This window comes from Schistocerca gregaria, chromosome 1, assembly GCF_023897955.1.
Source record: "Schistocerca gregaria isolate iqSchGreg1 chromosome 1, iqSchGreg1.2, whole genome shotgun sequence".
Lineage (NCBI taxonomy): Eukaryota > Metazoa > Arthropoda > Insecta > Orthoptera > Acrididae > Schistocerca > Schistocerca gregaria.
In genome coordinates, this window is record NC_064920.1 from 130,511,837 (window position 1) to 130,538,613 (window position 26,777).

At 42.6% G+C, this 26,777-nt stretch overlaps 1 protein-coding gene across 1 annotated transcript in view; it reads right to left on the reverse strand.

Annotated features, from left to right (window-relative positions):
* Positions 1-211: 211 nt before the first annotated feature.
* LOC126334868 (troponin C, isoallergen Bla g 6.0301) overlaps positions 212-26,777 on the reverse strand; it is a 115,238-nt gene continuing 88,672 nt past the window's right edge. Inside the window, exons 3-6 of the mRNA XM_049997560.1 lie at positions 26,250-26,393; positions 14,240-14,359; positions 8,262-8,393; positions 212-419 (exon numbers count right to left, since the gene is read on the reverse strand). Of these exons, the coding sequence (XP_049853517.1) occupies positions 394-419; positions 8,262-8,393; positions 14,240-14,359; positions 26,250-26,393 (422 nt within the window). The 3' untranslated portion in view covers positions 212-393. The remainder of the gene's footprint in view (positions 420-8,261; positions 8,394-14,239; positions 14,360-26,249; positions 26,394-26,777) is intronic.

Consider the following 26,777-nt stretch of genomic DNA (forward strand, 5'->3'; position numbering starts at 1 on the left):
ACGTAAAGAGTGTTCAATATTTCATTTGCACGTTAGTATAGTCGTGTGGTTTACTCTTGTAAGATTACTTGATCACCATCTTAACTTCTCACGTGAACAGCGCTCTTACTCCAACTATACTTTCAGTGACCTTATTATGATAAAGATTAAAAAGAAACTATTAGTACAACACGCAACATTCCCTGTGGCTTTTAAAACTAAATGAAACACATTTAATTTTAACAACGTTTTATTGTGAGTAGTGAAATATTGATACAATTATTTGACAGAATAAAGTCCAGACATAGAGTGATGCGAGTAAAAAACTGTTAAGTGTTTCACTGAGTGCACTGAACATGAAAGTGGAAGAATGTCTTTTAGCAGGACGCATTCGGCAGGACAGCGGTGGCAGATTTAACCGGTCATCATCTCCATGAATTCTGAAACAGAGAAAGCTTCGGTGTAATGACATGGTTAACCGGCAACACAACAGGAGTCCTGTGAGAAAGAAAACCAAGCAGAATTATTTAGTTCTCGCTTACACATCATACTGACACTTCCGAAATAACTTGTAGGCGTTGCGTAGTGTCGGACAACTACTACTCAAGCTGGAGCTGTTATTTGTGTACAGAATTCTATATGACAATAGCTGTACTTAGAGATTAAATGGCGTGTACGCCACAGCGGGTAGCTGTAATTTTGTGGGAGTTAATGCCCGGCCGTGCGGGATTGTCACAAGACGAACTGTAGATTGTTGACGAAGAAAACTGAATAAAAGACTTTCAGCTTTTGAAGCAATCTATGAGTGTATTGTATGTTGAAAATCCAATAGAGACATATCATAGTCACTGTGAGAGTTACATGCACCTATTAATAATGAAAATGGAATTGCCCCATGAACTACATTGGCAACTGAAACGTAACAGCCCATTAAGAGCCACTTAAAATGAACATTGTCCAGTCTAATTCAGGATCGCACATGTAAACAAAACATGTAATTTGCCTAAAAAATTATTGTTACTAAACTAATTATAGTAACCCAATTACCTTAAAGTATAGAAGCTCTGTAAATGAACGAAACATTTTCCATGAAGGGAACCTCTAGTAATTAATAAAATATGAAAATGTATTATTGTAATTTGGTATTGGAGAAGTTGTACTTGAATAAAATAACGGACACAAACTAATATAGAATTGTACTTGTGTTCTGGAGCAAACATAAGTTTATATATGTATTTTCAGTTTTTATATGTGAATTTTAATTGTTGCCTAAAAAATCATTTTAAACCATTTCGATGATTGTTCGGGATTGTTACGAAAGTATAAACAGTGACAGCCATATTGGCATAGGGAGTCAGTACTTTGTGTGTATTTGGACAGTAAGCATGTAGCTTGTTGAGCATAATTCATTTCATTATTGTAAGTATGATACAACTTATTTCAGATTTGTCAAGATGCTTTTATTTACTTTGAGACTGTAATAAATATTCAACTGAAACACTATACCGGATTAAATATTGTTTTAACTTTTATAGTAAAAACACACAGCCGTTGTTTTCCAGAACTTCCGCTGCGACAGATCGCCAGCTACAATGAGTACTTTAATCAAAATTAATTCAATAGTAACGTTTTAAAATTCTTCAAATACTAAATCGCTACAAGATGGATACTTGGAGCATTCATATATGACGAGGCAGATAATATTTGACTTTGGCACTTTACTGACTTGTGGTAAGAAAACTCTGTCGGATTATACCTATGAAGTGGGTGGATAAAAATACAGAAATACCAAAAAGGGAACACATTACCATGTCTAGAGCGCTGCAGGAAAACGATAGGCATTCAAAGCAATCCCCAATCGTTTCGAAATGGGTAAATACAGGCCATGTATGTTGGGTTGGCAGAAGAGCCAACACCTTGTTACTAGAGGAGGCTCACGCAGGCTGGCGTGATGAGGGAAGAACTATACTGACCTGAGGTCTGGAACATGAGAAGGAATTAGAATTCAGAAAGCCATTAATGATGAACGTCGCTCTTTACAGTACATGATTCACAATATTATCTGTTCAGGATACATGATAACTAAACATGGCGCCTTGCTAGGTCGTAGCAAATGACGTAGCTGAAGGCTATGCTAAACTGTCGTCTCGGCAAATGAGAGCGTATGTAGACAGTAAACCATCTCTAGCAAAGTCGGCTGTACAACTGGGGCGAGTGCTAGGGAGTCTCTCTAGACCAGACGTGCCGTGTGGCGGCGCTCGGTCTGCAATCACTGATAGTGGCGACACGCGGATCCGACGTAAACTAATGGACCGCTGCCGATTTCAAGGCTGCCACCTAGCAAGTGTGGTTTCTGGCGGTGACACCACAATGTATGGTTTTCAACGGTATATTATACCTTTCTTCCCGCGAAACAATGACAAATTCAGCTAACAATGATAGAGGTGGATAGCGATCACACCCTTCTCTGCAAAGTGGACCATGAAGTCTCAATAGCCGGCCGGGGTGGCCGAGCGGTTCTAGGCGCTACCGTCTGAAACCGCATGACCGCTACGGTCGCAGGTTCGAATCCTGCCTCGGGCATGGATGTGTGTGATGTCCTTCGGTTAGTTGAGTGTAAGTAGTTCTAAGTTCTAGGGGACTGATGACCTCAGAAGTTAAGTCCCACAGTGCTCAGAGCCATTTGAACCATTTTGAAGTCTCAGTAACTCTGAGATCTGGTGACTGTGGTGCCACGGCAGATGCGACAGTTGATCCTCCTGATCAACAAAAGTCCTGGACGGTGTTAGCTGCGTGAACAGGATCCTGCCTTCTAGGAACACAGCTTCACCACTGCACAACAAACATTGTCCCATGGGATGGTTACATAATCCTAAGCGCTAATGCGACCTCGCAGTGTAACCATGGTTCCCATGGAATACCATGATGTGACTGCCAAAATCATCGGCAAACTCCGCCATATTTCACTCTTGGGACGTAAACTCGGGGAGAATTTGGAAACAGTGTGAAAGAAGACTCAGACGACCGAATGACTTTCTTCCATAGCTCCATAGATCAGGTTTCATGGCGTCGTCACCACGTTTCCTGTTACGGGCATTTGCATCACTTGTGTGTGGTTTTGGAATTCCACCTCGCCCTGCAGTTGACTGCTTATGGAGCTTCACACGTATTGTTTTGGTGCTGACAAAGTTAGTGAGCGTGACACTGAGCTTTGCAGTGACTTTTGCAGCTCTAATCCGGTTATTTTTCGTCACAAGCCTCTTCAGCGACTGCCTGTCACGATCATTCAACACACTTTCGTCCGTGTTGTGACAGGCTGCACTCACAGCTACACAGGACACTGTTACAACCGCGACTGACATTGAAGACATTGCATCGGTGCCGTTCGTTGTCCAGTACAACAGCGCAACAAGGAGACTTGGCCACCATCCGCATTTATGTTAAAGGATGCATTTTTCGCGGTGTTTACATTTTTTTGTCCAACTGCTGTAGATAAACAAGGCCGCTTGAAATCCCACTTACGAACTCTTTCGACACGTAGCGGACAGTGAGGAAGATACTATTTTGAATAAGAGCCCATATCTGCAAAACTTAGTGCAGAAGCAAATGTGGATAACAATGTCTTTCTTTACCCCGTGACTGATGGGTTAAAGATCGGTGGTAATCAACTGCGACTCTCTTAATTATTACATTTGCAGCTAACGGAATTTCAAGCAACACTAACTGTGAGTGTAGTTGTTAGACGACTTCTGGACTCGTACCCTAGCACTGAGCATTATTACAACTATAGATAGTTGATTACAAATGTTACCGCTACTCCACCTAGCTGTCAAGCGTTCTGGAGCACGTTGTGTTCCCTGTTTTATTCATGGAGCATCACAACTGTTCGTCTACGGACGTACGTTAATATGCAGATTAGATACCTTGCCATGGATTTTAATTCCTACTTCTAATTGTTCTTTTGTTTCCTTTACTGCTTGCTCAATATGCAGATTGAATAGCATCGGGGACAGGCTACAACTCTGTCTCACTCCCTTCCCAACCACTTCTTCCCTTTAATGCCCCTCGATTCTTATAACTGCAATCTGGTTTCTGTACAAATTGTAAATAGCCTTTCGCTCCCTGTATTTGACCCCTGCCACCTTTAGAATTTGAAAGAAAGTATTCCAGTCAACATTGTCAAAAGCTTTCTCTAAGACTACAAATGCTAGAAACGTAGGTTTGCCTTTCTTTAATCTTTCTTCTAAGATAAGTCATAAGGTCAGTATTGCCCCACGTGTTCCAGTGTTTCTACGGAATCCTAACTGATCTTCCCTGAGGTCAGCTTCTACTAGTTTTTCCATTCGTCTGTAAAGAATTCGTGTTAGTATTTTGTAGCCGCGACTTATTAAACTGATAGTTCGGTCCTTTTCACACTTGTCGACACCCGCTTTCTATGGGATTTGAATTGTTATATTCTTCTTGAAGTCTGAGGGTATTTCGACTGGCTCATGCATATTGCTTATCATATGGTAGAGTTTTGCCAGGGCTGGCTCTCCCATGGCTGTCAGTTGTTCTAATGGAATGTTGTCTACTCCGGGGGTCTTGTTTCGACTTAGGTCTTTCAGTGCTCTGTCAAACTCTTCACGCAGTCTCGTATCACCCATTTCATCTTCATCTACGTTCTCTTCCATTCCCATAATATTGTCCTCAAGTACATCGCCCTTGCATAGACCCTCTATCTACTCCTTCCATCTTTCTGCTTTCCCTTCTTTGCTTAGAACTGGTTTTCCATCTGAGCTCTTGATATTCATACAAGTGGTTTTTTCTCCAGACGTCTCTTTAATTTTCCTGTAGGCAGTATCTTACCCCTAGTGATATCTGCCTCTACAGCCTTACATTTGTCCTCTAGTCATCCCTGGTCAGCCATTTTGTGCTTCCTGTCAATCTCATTTTTGAGACGTTTGTATTCCTTTTTGCCTGCTTCATTTACTGCATTTTTGTATTTTCTCCTTTCATCAATTAAATTCAGTATCTCTTCTGTTACCCAAGGACTTCTATTAGCCCTCGTCTTTTATCTACTTGATCCTCTGCTGCCTTCACTATTTCATCTCTCGAAGCTACCCATTCTTCTTCTACTGTATTTATTTCCGCCGTTTTCGTTCCCTAATGCACTCTCTGAAACTCTGTACAACCTCTGGTTCTTTCAGTTTATCCGAGTCCAATATCCTTAAATTCCTGCCTCTTTGCAGCTTCTTCAGTTTTAATCTACAGTTCATAACCAATAAATTGTGGTCAGAGTTCACATCTACTTCTGGAACGTCTTACATTTTAAAACCTGGTTTCGAAATCTCTGTGTTACCATTATATAATCTATCTGAAACCTTCCAGTGTCTCCAGACCTCTTCTACGTGTACAAGCTTTTTTCATGACTCTAAACCATGTGTTAACTATGATTAAGTTACGCTGTGTGCAATTTTCTACCAGGCGGCTACATCTTTTATTTCTTATCTCTATTCCATTTTATTTATATATTGTTGACAAGACATCATACAATAGAAACAATCAAATTATTAAACAAAATTAAAAGAAAAGTATTTAACATAAGAGAACCATCACATGAAAATGTATTACATAATACTATTATATAATACTATTATATGTCATGTAATAAGGAAAATGGTGTACACCAAGGTCTCAGGTCATCAAATTCCAAAATTAGTTCAGAAAATAGCAGCCGAAATAGATTTATTGCTTGCTGCATCTAAGTCTTCTAAGGCGCACCGTTCATCCAGCTTTTTGACCTGTTTCAAGTGGGGTGGATCTTGTAGTTCGCCGTATTCACAGCGCTTATCAGCAATAATGTAGCCCCTGCTACGACCGTCCTTAGGTTTCTCAGGACATTCCAAGTAGTATACGGATGTTAGCAACCTCAATAAAATTCTTCCTGCGGATTATTCCGTGGGCCTGTCGGGGGAAGTTCCTCCACGGTTCTACACTTCGTTTACTGGGTGATAATGGACTTGCTTCGGTTGACTGCAAAAAGCTCTTGGTTGAGCGACTGGGGGACATGTCTGTACTTTGGGTTTGTTTTTGTTTTTCAATCTCTGGAGCTGTTCTCCACTGTTCTGGGGGAGCCCATAAACCCAGAAGCTGATAGAACTGATTCACAGGGGTAAGGCGAAGACAACCTGAAATTATACGTCGTGTTTCGTTCCAGGGCACTCTACTTGTTTTGCGTGGGTAGAGTTTCGGCAGACGGGAGCCACATACTCCGCAGCGGAAAAACACAAAAGACAAAGCAGACGTACGAAGGACAGACGGTTGTGCTCCCAATGTACTGCTTATCAGCCTCAGTGATATGTTGTTACGGATACATACCGTGTTCGTTACAGGTAAGGATGTGATCATGTTTGACTCCTAGATGTTTCTGATCAACGCTATGTGAGAGGCGATATCCATTCCACGTTATATTAACTACTCTCTTTGCGTCTCTGCTATGCAAAAGGAAAACACAAATTTGTGTTTTTCGGTGTTGGGCTATAGGTGATTATTATTGGCGGTTCTAGGCGCTACAGTCTGGAACCGCGAGACCACTACGGTCGCAGGTTCGAATCCTGCCTCGGGCATGGATGTCTGTGATGTCCTTAGGTTAGTTAGGTTTAAATAGTTCTAAGTTCTAGGGGACTGATGACCTCAGAAGTTAAGTCCCATAGTGCTTAGAGCCATTTGAACCATTTGATTATTATTGCAACAAACGGATACGTTTTCGAGCACTCCCGTTAGTTCCTTTTCCAGATCTCCGAAAGCTTTGTCCTGAATGGAGATATCTGTATAATGTGCTTACATAAAGAAACGGTTGTCCTGTATTATGGGCTAGTCGTGGGTCTATGTGTTAAACAGCAGAAGATATACACGTCTTTTCATTGGACATGGGCAGTGAAAAGTAGGGGACTTTTGCAAGCCTTATCAAGTATATAACTGCTTTGCGGCAATAAAATTAATGCGTTATTGTCTTCTTCAAAAATTAATCTAACTTGTTGTCTAACATCGCAATACTTCCATTATATGACATAATCAATCGCAGAGCCGCAGTTCTGTTTCCCTGACTAGGTTGAAATTTCGATGTTTCGTAACCAGATCAAATTTTTGTGTTGACTTTGATGCTAGCATGTTCATTGATTACATTCCTGTCTTTATGCTGCGTTTCTTTGGTCGCTTGGACCCTAAAATTAGTTATCTTCAATCAGAATAAAAGAGCTTCCGCGTTTATACTTCTTACTTAATTTATTTGTCTGCCATGTTATTATTATGGGAGCTTCATGCTCAATCACTTGTAACGTCTTAGGAGTCAAAGAACGTTTAGACTAGCGGGGGTCAAGTGTTTCTCTAGATAATTTAGGAATAGCAAATTAAAAATATGCAAAAGGAGGTGCAGATATGGAAGTTATAGGACAAATATTGATGGATGCGACTGGAGGAAATATTTGTGACCAAGAGCAGAAGATAGATCTATACAAACTGGTGATCTAAATCCTTTATGTTTTCGAACGTGATCGAAACATTCTATATGTTTCACATTCACTATCTGCACTATTTGAAAACATCTGATTTAAAAGCATTCCATCCATTTAGGTATGATCTTCACAACGGCGCACCGTTGGCTGTTTCCTCTCTGTAACATTCGTACGTGTTCTGTACGAGTAGATGGATTTCGCAAATCATCCACACTTTTCACTGTTCTTGCTTAAACGAAACACTTGTTATTTCCCAACAAGAAAACGTCTAGTAGGTTTCGGTCGGATGATCGCGATTGTTATGTTACAGTATACGCTATAAATTTCTGTCGACCACGTTAGCTGTGTTCCCGCCAATAATGTACTATCTGTCTCAATCTGAGTCAATGTGGTGCTGTGGTATCTATCAAACTATAAACATCGGAAAATTTTCCCATCTAACTTCTGTTCTTGGTCCTATTGTTAGCACGCTTATGGACAGTATTTTCGTCATGCCTGTGAACGCCGTATCACAGAAGTATAAAGAGCTATTTCCTTGAAATAAAAATTTTTTGAATCACATGTTAACGTAGACATTTCTTCGCCTCTTTCTCCAACACCGTGCTATTTATGTATTATTATTTTTCTGGTACGTTGTGTCTGGGAGATGAAAAGAATTGTCTGGCTACGGTTGTCAACGTATGTGAGAGTAACAGAATCTTTCACAGTGATTAAGGGAACCCAGTTCCTAAATGTCTGAGACTGTTGCTGCGGGACGAAAGACAATAAGTCGCAAATGGATTTTACCATCGAAGTCGACGGTGCCCGAGCCGTCGGAGTCGATCTCCTCGATCATGATGTCCAGTTCCTCCGACGTCAGCTGCTCGTCCAGCTCGTGCAGGATTTCCCGCAAGCAGGTGGTGGGTATGTAGCCGTTGCCTGCAACAGATCACCAGATAACTTTAGTGGCGGTAGGGTAGTCTGGAGAACTGGATACACTGCTTAAAGAACAGCTGGCCGTTCAGGAATGGCCCTCCTCCGTTCGGCAGCAACTGTTTAAATTACATTTGCACTGAAAATCTTCAGAATCTCTGGATAGATTTTATTTGCTGTAAGATACATCTTGTCGGGTAAACGTCTCCAGAGATTCCTATACTAAATGTTCAAAACGAGTTTATAAAAAAAAAATGTTCAAATGGCTCTGAGCACTATGGGACTTAACATGTATGGCCATCAGTCCAACTTAGAACTACTTAAACCTAACTAACCTAAGAACAGCACACAACGCCCAGTCATCACGAGGCAGAGAAAATACCTAACCCCGCCGGGAATCGAACCCAGGAACCGGGGTGTCGGAAGCGAGAACGCTACCGACGACCACGAGCTGCGGACACACGTTTATCACTTCAAAAGAAATAAACTAGCATATATCTGTTGGGTCTGAGAAACTCAAATCGATACTGTTGTGGCAGCTCATTCTGAAAAAGGGGCCGAAAATCCAGTGAGCAAATACGAAATACTCGGGTCATTCTAGAGATAATGCTCCTTTTTTTTAGGTGTTAATAAATATAGCAAAACGTCCATTTAGGTGCTTCAAATTAGATGCTTCTTCTGCATGTGCTTGTAGCTGAAACATTGAGACAGACGGCAGAGCAAAAGCAAACCATCAAAATGGCATCTACGAAATATACTCATTAGAAATGACGTGTTGTAATTGGATTATTGATTTCGGAAAAAGAAACCGTGACTACAGTCCTCAAACGTGTGTGTGCAACGTTAGGTAATCATGCAGTTGATAGGAGTGCGTAGAGCGATGGGTAAAGGGAGTTAAAGCATTAGGAAAAACAGGAACTGAGCCCCATGATCGGTCACGATCCGAACGTCCTGTCACAGCCACCGCTCCCGACACGGTGAATCGTGCGGATGCCAATATTCAAGACAGCTCCTTCTGCTCACCAACTAGAGCTGACAGTCTTTTGGGATAGCGATCATGATCTTATCTTGTATTCGTTGACAAAAGGGTCAACGTTTAATACAGAGGCATAGATGAAGACTACGAACAAACTCAAGAACATTTTTCAAGTCTATCTATGCCCCGTGTTCTGATTGACAACGCTCCAACACGACAACCACTCCGACACACGTTTCAGAACCTGGGAACACATCGCCAAATTAGGTTGGACATCATTATTTCACCACCCTACAGCCCAGACATGGCACCCTCGAACTTTCATCTGTTTCTTCATTTTTGCCTGTTATCGACATTGATACTGGCAAGATATTAGTCCCAGGAATTCTAAGACATTCAAGAATGTTTTAATTTTAATTTTGATGTTGGTTAACAAACGACAAATACTTTTTTTCGTGTGATATAATTACAAATTAAAAAGTTTCGGGTGTTTCTCTTTAGTGGTACTGTGAAACTTTACTTCTTGCCAAATTTGGTGGTTCTAGGTTAACTGGAAATACACTATAGGTTTCGGTGAGTGAGTTTGCGAGAATCAGAATATGTAAAGTATAGGGCGACAGTGTTATTGAACTATGTGAAATAAAATCGTCATAACTTCTGAACGTTTTGCGTTAGGACGTTCAAACAGTACGGTTGGCAGCGAAGCATGATGGGAGTTAGTAAGCGCAGTATGGTTTGGTTTAGCAATGAGGCCCACTTTCATTTGGATGGGTTCGTCAATAAGCAAAATTGGTGCATTTGGGGGACTGAGAATCCGCATTTCGCGATCGAGAAATCTGCTGACCCTCAACGGGTGACTGTGTGGTGTGCAAAGTGCAGTCACAGAATGATTGTTGCACTATTCCTTGATGGCACGGTGACTATCGAACGGTACGTGAAGCTTCTGAATGATGATTTCATCTCCATTATTAAAAGTGACCCTGATTTCGACAAGATGTGTTTCATGCAAGACGGCGCTCGAACCCATCGAAGCAGGAAAATATTTGAAGTCCTGGAGGAGCACTTTGGGAACCGCATTCTGTCTCTGGGGTACCCAGCGGCCACTGGCATGGCCCGCAATTTTACGCCGTATTCTCCGGATCTGAACACATGCGACTCCTTTTTTGGGAGCTATATTAAAGACAAGGTGTACAGCAATAGCACCAGAACCGTTTCTGAGCTGAAAATAGCCATTCAGCTGGTCATTTACAGCATCGATGTTCCGACACTTCAGCGGGTCATGCAGCATTTCGATATTCGTCTGCGCCACATCATCGTCAATGATGGCAGGCAAATCGAACATGTCATAGCCTAAATCCGAATATCTGTAGTGGTGTTTGTATGTTGAATAAAACGTGTGCACGCCGTAGTTTGTAACTAATTTACGTTTTTTTCATACAGTTCAATATTTGTCACCCTGTGTATTACTTCCACAATTTCCGGCACCTCCCTGATTCCGAGATCTCTGTCTTGTATTTCGTCGTAGTTACAACTGCCAGAAGTAGCGTTAATCTTCAAGAGCTCACAACAAAATTATCAAGCGAGGGAGGAAGCATTCCACGTCCTGTTATCAGTAGATAGTGAAATAGTCTTTTGATTGGTTTCTCTTCCCTGATAAACACTGATTTAAGATCAATCATCTCAAGAGTTCAGCCTGCTACGCCGTTAGTTCTGTAGACGACAATGCCAGTTCTCAACAGACTCTGACCGGCAATGGAAGAGAGACCCAGTGACGGAGGCGGAGACAAGTATAGCTACGGCCCGTAGCGATGTCACAAGAGAGAGCGGCGGAAGAGGAAGGTGGCAGGAGTGGAGAGACAGAAAGACGTAGCTCTTGTTCCATTTTGAGAATAGGGGCACAAGAGCGACGAACTGGGTCGAGTGGTTGGCATGGCTGTCTATTTAGCTTTTGGAGTGTGGCGCAAATGTCTGCAGCTGACCTGCAGACGCGTGCAACATCTGGCACGAATCGTTTCGTCAGGGACACATGGCTAAGCGAAAACATTTATTGCTCAGGTCGCGAAAAAAATTAATACTTAGCACTAGCTGTAGCCAGTTGTGAGCTCCTGCGCAGTATATGGACTGTAACAGTGTACTGAACAACATTACACCGGTATTTGTTTCATTTGCAAACGAATAATTATAGCTATTAGGAATATTATCCTTTTAGGTTGATTAGTACCTTCAGGTACATGTAGCAAGAACATTAATGCTTGTTTTCCCCTGGGCAGCTGGTCAGAGACTGAAGCTTGGATGTATGGACTCAAAGTGCGTAGTCTATACTGACATGTCTTACCCCTTTTACTAGTACACTTACGCCTGTGCATAAAACATCAGGTCGCAAAGTTTATGACAGGTTTGTGGGAAGACTGTTCGACACAAAGAAAAAATAACTAACGCTCTGAACTTGGCGTATATTAAGGTATCAGTGACCACAATATGTGTACTTTACCTTAACCGCCTGTTTGTGTGGGCTCTTGAATAGTGAGCGAAAAGGCCATTATGGTGTATTTGCGAAAAGTTAAAACTTTGTGCTGCACCAGGACTCAAGATATCCAAACACGCCTCTTTGACAGAAAAAAAAGAGACTGCATTGCAACCACTTCATTTACATTCCTCTGCGTTCCAGATCACTGTTTTAATAATCACGAATATTAATCACTGTGTGTTCTGCACAAAGAGTAAAGCGTGCCATTTTGGAATAATTTTTTTTAATATGCCGATTTTCAATGTATGTTTGTTGTTATGTTTCATTCTTGTTCAATCTGAAGTGCATGAAAAACAATATAGACACCCCGTTCGTTTCTGATGCTTGTTTTCTAATTTATTTCTAGCGCACTTACGCTGTGGGAATATGCGATTCGGAAGATGCAAGGAAACACCAATCAAAAAGAAAAGCAACACAAGAAAATATGAGGAACTTTAAGTCTGATACGGCAAGTGAGAAAGGTTTTGTTTACAATTATGATTAGAGGGATGTCTAGGAGCTGAATAGCATCATTGGAGAAGAGGTTTCAGATAAGGGGATAGGCACGGGAGATGCTATAGGCTTACTACTAATCCCAGGAGAGGGGTACATCGAAAAGAGTAGGAAAATTTTATATTGTGTTTGGTTATGTGGAAGAAGTTTTTCTATTAGATGAGGAGGGATGGATTCATGCTTATCCTAAGAAAACAAAGCATCGACTGGAGAGAATAAAAATTAATTAAGGAGCTATATCTTCCGCAAAACCCAGTCAGAACTGGTGGAGAAGTAACGAAGGGAACAGGAATAGGAAGAGGAGTCAGGCGGGTGTGTTCCCTTTAACCTACGCTGCTTAACGCCTCCCTCGAAGAGACCTGTGTAGAGGGAATGGTTGGCACTACACGAGACGAACGACCGGGTGGAGAAGGCAAAACGCTGGAACGTTCACGTTTTTCTGCCGTCCTGGTGGTGTGGGCGGAATTCAACAAAGTGCTTAATAAATGGTGGAAGACTTAAATACAAAATGCGATAAATTAGGAATGAAAATAAATGAGAAAAAGAGTACAAAATGATACTGAGAGAGAAAGAAAAAGATATCTGGGGAGAACAGAAACCTCTTACACGCCATAAAGAAAAGAAAGAACATTGGCCAGTTCACATCTTGAGATTGTAGTATTTTATCCAGAAACGAACTGGACAGTTGGTAAAAGGAGAGACAGGGAGAGTGAGGGGAAGATACCAACTAATGGATAATGCCAGGCAGAAGAGCACAAGACAGAGGTACCATGCCTGGACGTATCGTAGGCAGATAACAAAATACGCTGTATTTTGCTATCTAGAATACTGTATATAACATCTCTAGAGGTTCGTCAGTGGTCGTTGTTGTGCTGTTCTTATGTCAGTCCTGGTGGACATCCAGTGAGGTCAATCTGCCCAATGCTCCATAACAATCGCAAGTCTTTCAGAGGTACATAGCGCTGGGCTAATTCAGAGTACGAGGGAAAACTTCAAATGCTGAACACAAAATCATCTTACCGACAGAGACACGAAAAAATTAGAGAGGTATGTTACCACTAGTAAGACGACAACCATAGGGGAAATATGATTACTGAGCTCAATGTTAGTGTAAACGACACATTGTTCAGTGAACGCAACATGCCGGGAGCAGAGCAGATATTATCAAAGTTCTTACAATCTCCTTGAATTAAAAGAAGAGACTCCTGACCTATGGAAATCTGTAAGATGGTCTATGTTTATACTATTTTCTTCCGCAGGACGTTATTGCGTCTGGAGAACATCAGATAAAATGAAAAACCTTATATCTCCAGTTCTCTCTTTCAACTGTAACATCAAGTGGTTGTTTTTGCAATAGTTTGGGTAGTTATCAGACGATTCCTACGGTCACAATGAAAGAACAGATAACTAGTTAAGTGTATGGAATTATTTTAAAGTGACGATCTTCGACCCATAGTCCGTTCGTTGTCAACAAGAGGAAACTGGGTCTCCCAAACTGATAATGATTCCATTACAAGTAATATAAGTGTTGCAAACCTGTTTACTTAGCACGAGGATGAAATACAACGTATTCTCTGCTCCGCACAATGATTGGATTTGATAAGTGATTGGATTCGAAGAGTACACAACCATTGTTGTGCGTGCTCTATAACCAGTAATTAACTCTTAACCCTCCTCTAGAATATCTCTAGGAAATTGGACAAGCTTCTTTGAGGAGAATGCCACAATATCCATTTGATCTCCAGGTTTCATGTGAGTCGATCCCCAGTGGGATCCACACCAATGTGGACGTTGGAGATGAGCCTGCACAGTGTTTTGATGATTGCGATGTTACAGTGAAAAACGTGCCCAGCTCACCTTGCTTGTCGTAGAGGCGGAAGGCCTCGCGGAGCTCCTTCTCCATGACCTCGTCGTCCTCCTCTATGATGAACCTGGCCGCCAGCGTCACGAACTCGTCGAACTCAAGGCGACCGGACTCTGCGGAGGGAGACACACTTTGTAAACAATCTGGTGATTTAGAACACATCATGCTGCGGTTGTTGACATTCATCCTTGACCAGACACGGCATAAATAGCAAATGAGGAAACTGGCCATATACATCTCAAATAAACAGACTTTTGTGTCAGTTACAGTGACAACAGAATTCATTGTACTGTTTATGAAACAATTTATTGAGATAGAGAGAGCAACATAGGTGAGATAATTTGTTTGTTATTACAGTTTAAGAAAATCTCAGTATCAAACAGACTTTGAGTTTTTTTTATCACAAATACTCTAATGCTAATGCAGGAATTATGTCGTTTCTCCTTATTACGTTTTACGTAACAACATCCGTAATATAACAAAATTGTAGACGACGTAACATTTTACAGGGTGCCTCAAATCCATATGTCAAAATTATACACATCGTAGAGGATTGAAAACTGGGAACTTGGTTATAAGAAACTAATGATAAAAATAAATGTGGTGTGCGTAATTTGAGACCTTCAGTACACACACCATCAGATTATTTTACTTGTCGCTCTAACGAAGCAGGCGAGTGTCAGCAATATGTCTCGTGGTCTTATCATGGCGTGTTTATCTTCTGCCGTTGGGTCAGACGATAGAAATGCTACTTGCAGGCTTAGAGTAGCAGATTGACGGTGACCAACTTTAAACAGAACTTGAGTAATTTTCACACACATTTATTAAAATAATAACAAGCAAAAAAATTACTTAACTTGGTTCAGGGTGCTATTTACAATTGACAATCTGACGTTCCTTTGGTATTGGTACGTTAATCTTATTCTCACATATATCTCTGATACTTGACAAAAGTGTCTATACATTTATCTTCATGGCTATGTTCAGGAATATGGTAATGTTATTTGGCGCAGACTCAAACTGGTACAGACAAATGTAGAACTCGTACAGACTGGTACAGACTAATACAGACTGGTACAAACAAATGCAGACTGAGTAATAGGAGGTCTGTATACTCGTTATAATACCTCGCGTGTTCACGTATCACTGCGCGAGTGTGATCCGCGAGGAGAAAAAGTTCTACGTTAGAGGCAATCTCATTGGTCGCTTTACATATTAATATGCGGATCGGCGGAAGCAGAATTTGGTCCATCTCTATGGCAGCGCCATCTCGTAGTGCGGAGACGGACGAACGCTGCACCTGCACTGTTGTGCTTAGGGGGGCACGCTCTAGTGGGAAAGTTGTGTACGTGGTGACTACGCGGAACTATGTACACAACAATTAACATGTAGTTTTTTTATTTACACTTGACAGAAATTACTTAAGCTAATAGCAGAATGTACTGGCTGCCACTCACGTATGCTTTACGACACATGAAATTTTGCGGCCATATACACTTCAGAGACAATTGGGTACCGTTTTTAAAAGAGGCGCTAACAATGTCGATACGTCCGGCTATGGACTATCAAGCAGTTAGAAACTAGTGCCTAAAACGCGTTGTTTACTCAAGATCTTGAACCGCCTAAACTACTTATCTCTAAATCTTAGTCTACTCTGCTGAGAGTCGTCTACGGTCTATACAGTTTTGATCCTAAGGCCTTGGCACACGTTGTACGTCACCTTAAGAGGCTTGGTCTTGGTGCTTCACATCGCGTATTCAAGTCGCATTCACATCCATTCACGGGTGGAGCGTGAGATGGATGGCTTTTTCACATGCATACGACTATACATATGATTCAACAGCACGCTACATAAACAGTTGATTTTTAGGTGGCGAATCATATGCGTCTTGCTTCTTGAGAAATTCGGAACATTTTTAGAGAAAATATTGGTACAAGTAACAGGTTAACCCCCTGAGAAATGCGAGGGCTATTCGGAAAGTAAGGTCCGGTGGATCGCGAAATGGAAACCACATAGAAAATCCAATGAAGCGTTGCATGGATATGTTGGACAGTGTCTCTTGTATGCCTCGTAGATCGCGTCAAGTCGCTCTTTTGAGTTCCTAATGCATAGTGAGCACGCAAACATGCCTAGAAAATAGTGTCGCCTACCAAGTATGAGTGCCTGTGGGAGATTTCGCCTGCTTTTGTGCAACCCGCATAATGTAACTGTCATACATTCCTCTTCATGACAATTCCTGGCTGCACACAGCTAGGACAATGAGGACGGTCCTACAGCGTTTTCAGTGGGAAGTGTTTGGTCATCTACCATACACGCCGAACTTGGCTCCTTTGATTATCATCTCTTCTCACAGGAACCGCTGGATATGAAGACAACATTTTGGCACAGACAACAAGCTGCAGACCAACGTAGAGTATTTGCAGAATGCACACGCGGCTGCTTTCTATGACGAGGGTATTGGAAAGCTGGTACAGTGCCAACACATATGACTCAGTTGTAGTGGCGACCTAGCAGAGAAGTAGCTGGAAGGTGTACCTAACTGTCGCAAATAAAGCATTTTTGATTTTCACTGTAGTTTCTGTTTCGCTACCAATCGGATCTTTCTTTCCCAGTAACCCTCGTGTTACCAGCTCCACAACTTTCGATTTCACATATCCACCGTGTGACTAGTAGAATTTGAGTGATGACAAAACACTTTGTATGCTAAGTAGCACATTAAAAACCCGGAATGAAGGCCGATAAGAAAGCCTCTTGTATCGCTGGTACTCTGCGGTACGCTCACTGTAGATTTGTCCAATTAATAATTACGTATTTGACATATTTGCAATTCAGAATAACTTCAGAACAAACCAGGAAAATTCAACAACACGAATACAATTTAACGCAAATTCTAAGCAATCTACAATAGTCCATCATAATGCTCCAACTTACAGTTAGAGCACCAAACGGCGTGAAAACGAATTAGACGACGTCCCAGACATCACAGTAACATTTAGACGGCGCAACAGAATTAAAGAACCACTTTTTCGAAACTCGGTATGTCCCACCCATTGCGAGGCTTAATTTTGAAATTTGGCTCTAAAATACAACGTTCGTCTGTAATGGGGCAAAAGCGTGGCGCCGTGCGGCGTCACCCTAGGACTCAGCGAAACTGCAGGGTATCGACACATGCTAAAAAACGGCTGAAGGCTAGAAGCTCATGTGACGTGTGCAATGGGTTAATGATGTCGGATTGGTACCAAAATTCTCCCTGTCTTTGAAGACGTGGCACACGATGGAAAAGTATTTTCATCCCCTTTTGCCGAAATTTCACCCCTTCTTTTGATGCGTCTGCGATGATGGTCAGTACCGCGGCACACAGCTTTGAAATCACGTTGTTTTTCTTATGATTGGCCGAGGAAAAGATTTCAGACACCTCATCGCTCAGAATCGACACGGAACGGCCTTAGAGAGAGCCATAAGGGTTCTCAGTAAAACCATCCCTTTCCCTGGGGCCTCGGTTCCCGCAAATTTTGCGGTCAAAAAGGGCAGGTCGCAGTGCAGTGACCACTAGCAAGACGTTCTTCACAAACTTTGACACTGCTGATACCCTTCTCTAACAACATTGTGTGGCTGTATCTCAACTACAAGGTGTACAACTTTGCTTCTGCCGTTTCTTCCCAAACATTTAAGGCTTCAATGAAACAAATTGGTTACACATGTATCATTGAGAGTATTTTCCATCGCTGGCGACTACTTTCTCCCATCTTTCGGGCAGTGTACGAATCCCTAGTCAAAAAATTGTTTATCTTTTGAAGCGATCTACGAATCGATCCAATTTGTGACTTCTTCATGAAATCGGAAGAAGAGTTTTTGCAGAATACGACGGGTGAGGTAGGACTTCCCATTTTAACGTTTTCAACTACGTTTTGACCTCGTTTGTAAAGTGGGGTCGACCGTTGTCGTGCTGCAAAATCACTTTATCGTGCTTCTCGCTTTATTGCTGCCGTTTTTCTTTTAATGCTCTGCTCAAACGCATTAATTGCGTTACATAACGAGCACCAGTGATTGTTTCAGTTGGTTTTAAGACCTCAAGTACACGAAGCCGAGCTGGTCCACCAAATGCAGAGCATGATCTTGGAGCCGTGAATATTCGGTTTTGCCGTCGACATGGAAGCATGGCCGGGATATCCCCATGATTTTTTGCGTTTAGGGTTATCGTAATGAACACATTTTTTTCCCCCGGTCACAAAGCGATGCAGAAATCCCTTCCGTTTTTGCCTCTAAAGTAACTGTTCACAATTGCACAAACATCGTTCAATGTCTCTTTGTTTTAGCTCACACGGGATCCAAGTTCCTTCTGACTCATGCCCATAGCCTTGAGACGTTTTGAAATGGCTTGCTGCGTCACTCCCACTAATCGTGCCAATTCTTCTTGAGTTTGATGTGAGTCATCCCTCAGCAATGTCTTCAATTCTGCATCTTCCAAAACATTCTCTCTTCCACCACCATGCCGGTCTACGACGTTAAAATCACCGTTCTTGAAGCGTTGAAACCACTCACGACACGTTCTTTCACTAACAGTGTTCTTACCATACGTACTTGAGTGCATTCGACGAGACTCAGCCGCTGTTTTATTCATATTGAAACAAAACAGTAACACCTCCCGCAAATGACGAGAATTAGGCTCGTAAACTGACATTTTCAATCAAGAAGAACTTTATGATGCAGGCACAAATCGACTAATGTTCGAATGAGATTATGTTGACCGAAGTCCAAGCTAACTGCCTGACATATGCGATCTGTTTCTTTCGACCGCTACTTGCCGTTATCGCCACCTATCGGCAAAAGGCTGATGCAAAGTTGTAGACCATGTGAACGTGATTTGACTTCTTTGGAGCGCAGCGGAAACGCAATTTTTTCCCTCTCGGGTACAGGTCGGAACCACTATGCACCGGTCAACACCATTAGACGAAATTTGAACGTGATCCGAAGCAGCAACGGGTGCTTATGTGTTTTCAACTCTTCTATTTCGCCTCCTTCTTTGGCGTGATCACTGGCTGGGGTGGGGAGGGGGAAATGTGATGACACTGACACATAGGCGAATAAAACGGCAAAGTGTCCTTCTAAAATCCTCCTGTTCGGTAAAACGCTCTGTGCCATCCACCCTCCTTTGTCGAGCAGCTTGAAAACGCACCTGTACAGACAGACCCCGTGACGAGAATATCAAGCGCCTGCAGCTAGGCTACACTTCTGCTCTTTCGCCGCTGCGCTTTTGCACTTGCACCTGTCAGTGGGCCGTCATGAATCGGAGAATGTCGAAGGGATTGCCGGTCTGTAACTGCCTAGGACTGTGTCACGGTTCCGTCTGTACAGGTATATTTTTAAAATTCTCACTGAAGGGGGGACGGTGCCGCTGAGAGTTTTGGGTTTGGTGAGGTGGGAGGTTTATTCAAAAATGGTTCATATGGCTCTGAGCACTATGGGACTCAACTGCTGTGGTCATCAGTCCCCTAGAACTTAGAACTACTTAAACCTAACTAACATAAGGACATCACACACATCCATGACCGAGGCAAGATTCAAACCTGCGACCGTAGCAGTCGTACGGTTCCGGACTGCGCGACTAGAACCGCGAGACTACCGCTGCCGGCGGAGGTTTATTGACACAAAACAGAAGGGCTGAAAGACTGAAAAAACATAAGCACTTTCGCTGTTTCGCATCACACTCAAATTTCCTCGAATGGGTTTGAACTGTCCCTAGTTGTTCTAACCTGTACGCGACAGCAAAATCTGCTGTCGCGCTGTGCTCCTCCAGACCGGTGCGGTCACGTCCGGTGGCGATGCAGGTCCGAAATGTCCTTAGAGGAGAGTTGAAAGTCAAAGATTGTGAAGAACGTCTTCCTGTTGCTCATGGTACTGCTAATAGTCGTTTTCTACCGCGGAATGTGTGTAAACAACGCCCCAGGCAAAGGAATGGTTTTATAGACACCATTTATGCCACTTCCCGTCACTCCCTGTAGTGTATCTGGAAAGTTTTCCTCGACCACGAGGCAAGAAAACCATGTCATTTAAATTCTGGGGGTCGCGGTTTTGATCTCCTTTGCAGACGCGTCAAACGACGGGGAGAACTAGTATGAAAATGGTTCGATGAACCCTCTGCCAGGCACTTAAGTGTGAATTACAGAGTAACTATGTAGATGTAGACATGTTTGAAAGGGATTAGTACGACATTAGTGACTTTCCGACGTGCGTGCGGTAAATGCAGAAACGTGAACTATGGTAATGTTATTATCAGACACGTCCGAACACGACCAACATGCTGTTATTCTTTTCTTGGCTGCCAAAGGACAAACAACGGCAGGCATCCATCGGAGAATAACGAACGTGTATGGGGCAGCATGTCTGATGAAGACAAGGGGTGCTGTTTGCTTCGTCATAACGCACGTCGTCATATCGCAAATATCGTAAAGTAGAATTTACGCCAACGCTAGAGGGAGACTTTCGAGAACACGCCCTATAGTCTTGGTCTCTCTGCATGGAATTATCACGCCTTCGGTTTCTAAAAAAACACCTTGAAGCGTCGACGATTCCTGTCGGACAAGGTTGTGCTGCGGACCTCTTCACGCAGCAGGACACAGTGTTTTACCAAAGGGGTACCTTTAACATGAGGCGTCGGTACAATGATTGCGTCAATGCTGGCGGAGATTCTGGACTGTACGGGGTGTTCAAAAAGTCTCTCAGCAGTACAGTATGATTGTCAGCGGCGCGTGCCGTATGCCGCAGTGAATATACCCAGTGAAATACAAGCTATTAATTTATTGAATATTCATTTTTACTTACGAATTTTCACATGAAATGTTGAAAGTGTGTCCCCCCCCCCCCCCCCCTCTGTTGTTGAATACGCAATTCAATTCGTCTAATCATGTTTCTAAACACAAGCTGTGACATTTCTTCTGTAACAGAAGCAGTGAAAGAGGATATTGCAGTTTTCAGTTCATCGGTGGATATTAGACTGTTTTTATAGACACTTGCTTTCGCTGCACCCCAGAAGGAAATAAGTCAGGTGATGTTAGGTCAGGCGATCGTGAAGGTCAATGTCCCTGTGAAATTATGCGATCACCAAAAACATCAGCAAGCAGTGACACAGAAACGCGAGCTGTATGTGCGCTTGTACCATCTTATTGAAAATAACCGTTCAGTATTTCACTTAACACAAGTTCTCCTATGAATGGATACAGAATATCACTGCAGTATCGTTGTGCGTTTATTATTTCGTTGAAAAATATGGGACCCACAATCCGACGTCTAGAAATTGCAGTCAAAACTCCTGTTTTCACAGAATGAAGTGGTTCCTCGTGAATACACAATGGATTTGCAATACTCCACATACGAGAATTTTGTGAGTTCATGTACCCTGATAAATGAAACCACGTCTTATCAGTGAAAAACGTGCTCATTAAGAACGTGCCTTCCATTTTGTTGAACGAAATTTTTGAACCATTGAAAATAATGCAGTCTCTTGCCATAGTCAGTATTTTTCAGTTCTTGCACGACTGTCACTTTGTGTGATAAAAGTTCTAATTTTTTCCTTACAGCTGTGTGGGCCGTTCCGACACTAACATCGATTTCCTGGGCGAGTTTTCATACTGACTTATTCGGACTCATGGACATTTTATCGGAAATATCGAGTACTTTATCCTCAGACAAAACGCTAGGACGACCACTTCTCGGTGCATCTGTCACTGAACCCGTACTTTGAAATTTATTAAATCTCGCACAGTATCGCGATGTGGGAGTGTTGTCTCCCTGAAAACTGAATTAAATGTTTGACGAACTGAAACTGAGTATTTACCGCCAGCTTTGAACACTTGTTCGACTGAAAACACACGTTCTTATATGGTTAGCATTTTAACAGTGACAAAAACGAAAGAAATGAACAAAGGAACTAAAATGTTCACATCAACACGTAACGACACACACCAAAGATACTACTGACGCTGGCTGAGATAAACGAAACAGTGGAATGTTGGGAGAGTCCACTTGAAGGGAAGTAACCCTGGCAGGCGAACAATCATACGGCACTCACGACTAACAATCATACGGCACTGCGGAGAGACCTTTTGGACATCCCGTATATGGTATCCATACCAAATAGGACTAATAGGAGTTACTGAACGTAAGCAAAGAAGGGCGTCACGGATGCTTTCAGGCGTCTTTGATTCACAGGAGAGACTCTCAGAAACGTTGAAAAATGTAAATCGACCAACTGTTGACAATAGACGCAAATTATCCCGTAAAATCCTGCTTACAGAAATTCAAGAACTAGAATTAAGTGAAGAATGCAGAGACAATCTTCATCCTCCAGTGAATCGCTCCCGTAGAGACCGCGAAAACAAAATCAGGTTAATTACAACACATACATACACAGGTATTTAAAAGCAATTGTTCCCGCGCTACATACGTGATCGGATCCAGAAGATCCATGTGATCCATGGAAAATACCCACTACCACGCGCTTCGAAGTGGTTTGCATAGTATATAGCGGGAGCGCTCTTTCAAGCTGCACCGAAAATTTGCCGGTAGAGAATTCTTGAGTTGCTCGAGATGCTATACATCTTCTTCGCATCCCTAGTCTTGTTGGTCTAGACAGCGTGGCGATTTTGCAGCGTATTGATGAGTATACTAGAAGGGGTGAGCGGTGGTGATGACGGTTGGAGACCCCAGTGGGAACACTGCCGCCAGTAAAGAATGCTTTCATTCCACCTCGCTACGTCCTTTGTCTTGGCTGAGCGCAGTGAAACACGCGCTCTGACTACTTCTTATCACTTTTGCTACAAGACGACACTTAAGTATGACGACTGCTGCCTCGCCTGTTGTAACTAGTTCTTTTGTTATCTTTTCAAAGACAAAGTAGCATCTGCTACCCCATTCGCAATTTTTTCTCCTGTTCAGTTAATTATTTGCGCAAAACGAAACTAATTGACCTCTCTATTTCATTTACTGTTGTTGATTACCAGTCACAGAAGAAACGCCCTTTCTCTCGGTAGTAAACTGTGTGTTCTCCGTTTCTTCTGAGACAGGCACGCAGGCTATATTTTACTTGCGTGAGCCATTTGTTACCTGTCTCCTCTGAGGGCACGTTAAACTTGTCTTGACAGAAGTCTGGAAACAATAACGTTACAGAGCTTCTGCTCTACTTGTTTCAACGAATTTACAAAAGATTTAAAAACTGCCCACATGGGTGTTAGAACTACTGTCATGTTTGCAGACGGAAGCATTTAACTGGCAGTAACCTCTGATTCGTTATGTTACAGTAACAAAGGGTTCGGCCAAACGTTTCCTGCACAGATCCGAGCAGAATTTCTAGATATTATAATCCAAATTGTGGAATTAGTCAAATAGAATTTAGTGCATACACAGGGGCGTTTAATAAAAGTGTCACATATTCCTGTAGGAGGTAATATTAGTAAAACTGTACTCAAGAACCAAAGAAACTGTTACACGTGCCTAATATTGTATAGGGCCCCCGCCAGCACGCGGAATCGCTGCAACATGACGTGGCATGGATTCGACTAATATCTGAAGCAGTGGTGGAGGGAACTGACACTATGAATCCTGCAGGGCTGTCCATAAATCCGTTTAGAGTACGAGGGGTGGAAATCTCTTCTGAATAGCACGTTGCAAGGCATCCTAGATACGCTCAATAATGTTTATGTCTGAGCAGTTTGGTGGCCGGCGGAAGTGTTAAACGCCGGAAGAGTGTTTCTGGAACTACACTGCAGCAATTCTGGAAGTGTGGGGTGTCACATTGTCCAGCTGGAATTGCCAAAGTTCGTTGGAGTGCACAATGGACATGAATGTATGAACATGATCAGACAGGATGCTTACGTATGTGTCACCTGTCACAGTCGTATCTAGAAGTATCACTCCAAGTGCACACGCTCCACACAGTTACAGAGCCTACAGCAGCTTAAAAGTCCCCTGCTGACATGCAGGGTCCATGGATTGTTGTCTCCATACCCGTACACGTCCATCCGCTCGATACAATTTGAAACGAGACTCGTCCGATCAGCAACAAATTTCCAGTCATCAACAGTCCAATGTCAGCGCTGACGGGCACAGGCGAGGCGTAAATGTTTGTGTCGTCCAGTCATCAAGGGCATACGAGTCGGTCTTCGGCTCCGAAAGCTCATATCGATGATGTCTCGCTGAATCGTTCATACACTGCTACTTGCTGATGGCACAGCATTGAAATGTGTAGCAATTTGCGGATGAGTTGCACTTCTGTCACGTTGAACGATTCTCTTGTCGTCGTTGGTCTCGTTCTTTCAGGATCTTTTGCGGCCGCAGGGACGTCGGAGATTTGATGTTTTATCGGATTCCTGATTTTCATGGTATACTGGTGAAATGGCCGTACGGGAAAATCCATATTTCATCACTACCTCGGAGATGCTGTGTCCCATCTCTCGTTCGCCAACTATAGCACCACGTTCAAAATCACTTAAATCTTGATAACCTGCGATTGTAGCAACAGTAACCGATCTAGCAACTGCGCCAGACACTTGTTGTTTTATATATTCCTTGCCGACCGCATCGCCATATTCTGCCTGTTTACATATCTCTTTATTTGAATACGCATGTCTATACCAATTTCTTTTGCACTTCAATGTAGAAGAAAAGTTTCTATAATGATCTGTCTGGAAAACAATCCCTATGGAGTAATGAACCAATTTTTGCTCTCATTTTCGTCTGTCTGTTACGTAGAAGTAGACACTATAGACAGTGCTGCATGTGATTACCACAGATCCTGAAGCACCTTGCACCCCTTCTTCGGAGTGAACCTTCAGATACACCTGGCTCCATTTGGGTTGCGTCACATGCACTGCTCTCCCGCTACGTCGACGAGTTTCCAGTTCTTTATAATGTTCCATAGCCGGAAATTCAACGGTTTCAGGACCGGTGAACGACGAGGCCATGCTACAGAACCTCCTCGCCCAATCCATCGCCCATGAAACGTTTCTGCATGGTGTTGTCCCACGACCCGTGGAAAATAGGGTGGTGCCCCGCATGCATAAACAGTCGTTGTCTTTCCGCGAGGGTAACGTGCTCCAGCAGTGCTAATAATTCACCGAGCAGAAATCTGTTAATCAGTCTTGTAAAATGTATGGCCCAGCCTGTCACCGAGAATTCCTGCTCATACGTTGATTCTGAAGCGATCTCGGTGCGCCACGTCCATGATTGTTCGAGGATTTGTATCGCCCCACACGTCCTTATTGTGGTAATAAAGAACATAATTTCTTATGAATCGTGCCTTATCTATAAATACAATGGAGGAATGCGAATTATAGATCTTCAGAGTGACGATTTTTTTTTAAATACACTGTAGAGACAAAGCCAGAACGTCTTTGACTCGATGTGTTAACATTGATAAAGGATTGAACCAAAGGTTGATGTGGAATTTCTGACAGGCGTGCATGATATTATGGTCATTAAAGCTGATAGTTACCGCGAGATGAGAGTACACTGCAAACCGCATAGACATCGACTGTAGACGCTCAGTACTTCACTCTTCACATGGCTATCCCAAATAGTGACGTATTGATTACCAACAACTCACCTTAGAAATAAATAACTTAGTTTCAGTCAACTGAAATGAAAGCACTGCGAAATGAATGAGTGGTGCGTCGTTATGAAGCATTTTCTAAGGCTCTGCCATTGGATAACAGGTTTTTCTCCGATATTCACAACCGCAACTGTGTAACTCTACGATTAGTATTGAAGGGACACTCTTCATATTATCAAATCTGTTAAAACTGATGTACATTACTTGTTTAATGATATGGCTCTTAACAAAAATTTCTCTGTTGTCGAACTTGAAGTGCGGAAAGCACTAACACAATCTAGTGATCAACTTCATGAAAACTACTTACATTAAAATTATAAAAAAATCATGAGCGTTGTTTATGAAACGTGCCAACAGGCCTTTAGAGGTCGTCGATGACTGAAGATGCGGCACTTACTGTCTGCGTCTACTTCCTCTATCATCTCGGCCAGGATCTTCTTGTTGAAGGGCTGCCCCATAAGGCGTAGGATCTCCTCCACCATATTGGTCGAGATGCTGCCATTCTTCTCACGGTCGAAGGCGTCAAAGCACTTCTTCAGCACTGCAAGCAAAACAGGAAGTGGTGTAAGTAATGTGGTACGTCATCCGTTAGGCAGGGGATGACGGCAAGCAAAGCAAGGTAGCGTGGACCCAGGGAGGCAATCATGGATTCGAGCACGAACAATCACACCCAAGTATGCCTCGTTGTGTCCCTACAGGATATGACGTAGGAGACTACATGCAGGAGTAGTATACAACAAAAAACCGCTGTAGATTTCTGTCTAGGAGACAGATGTGACTTCATTTACCAAAGCTGCACACGCGCTGCATATTGTCTGCTGAAGCAATGTCAACGGTTTTTGAATGGAGGTTTGAGAGAAACGAGCTTAGCCAGCAGGCACGTAGCACGATCACGGAAACGAATGTCTAGAAGGACTGCACTGCG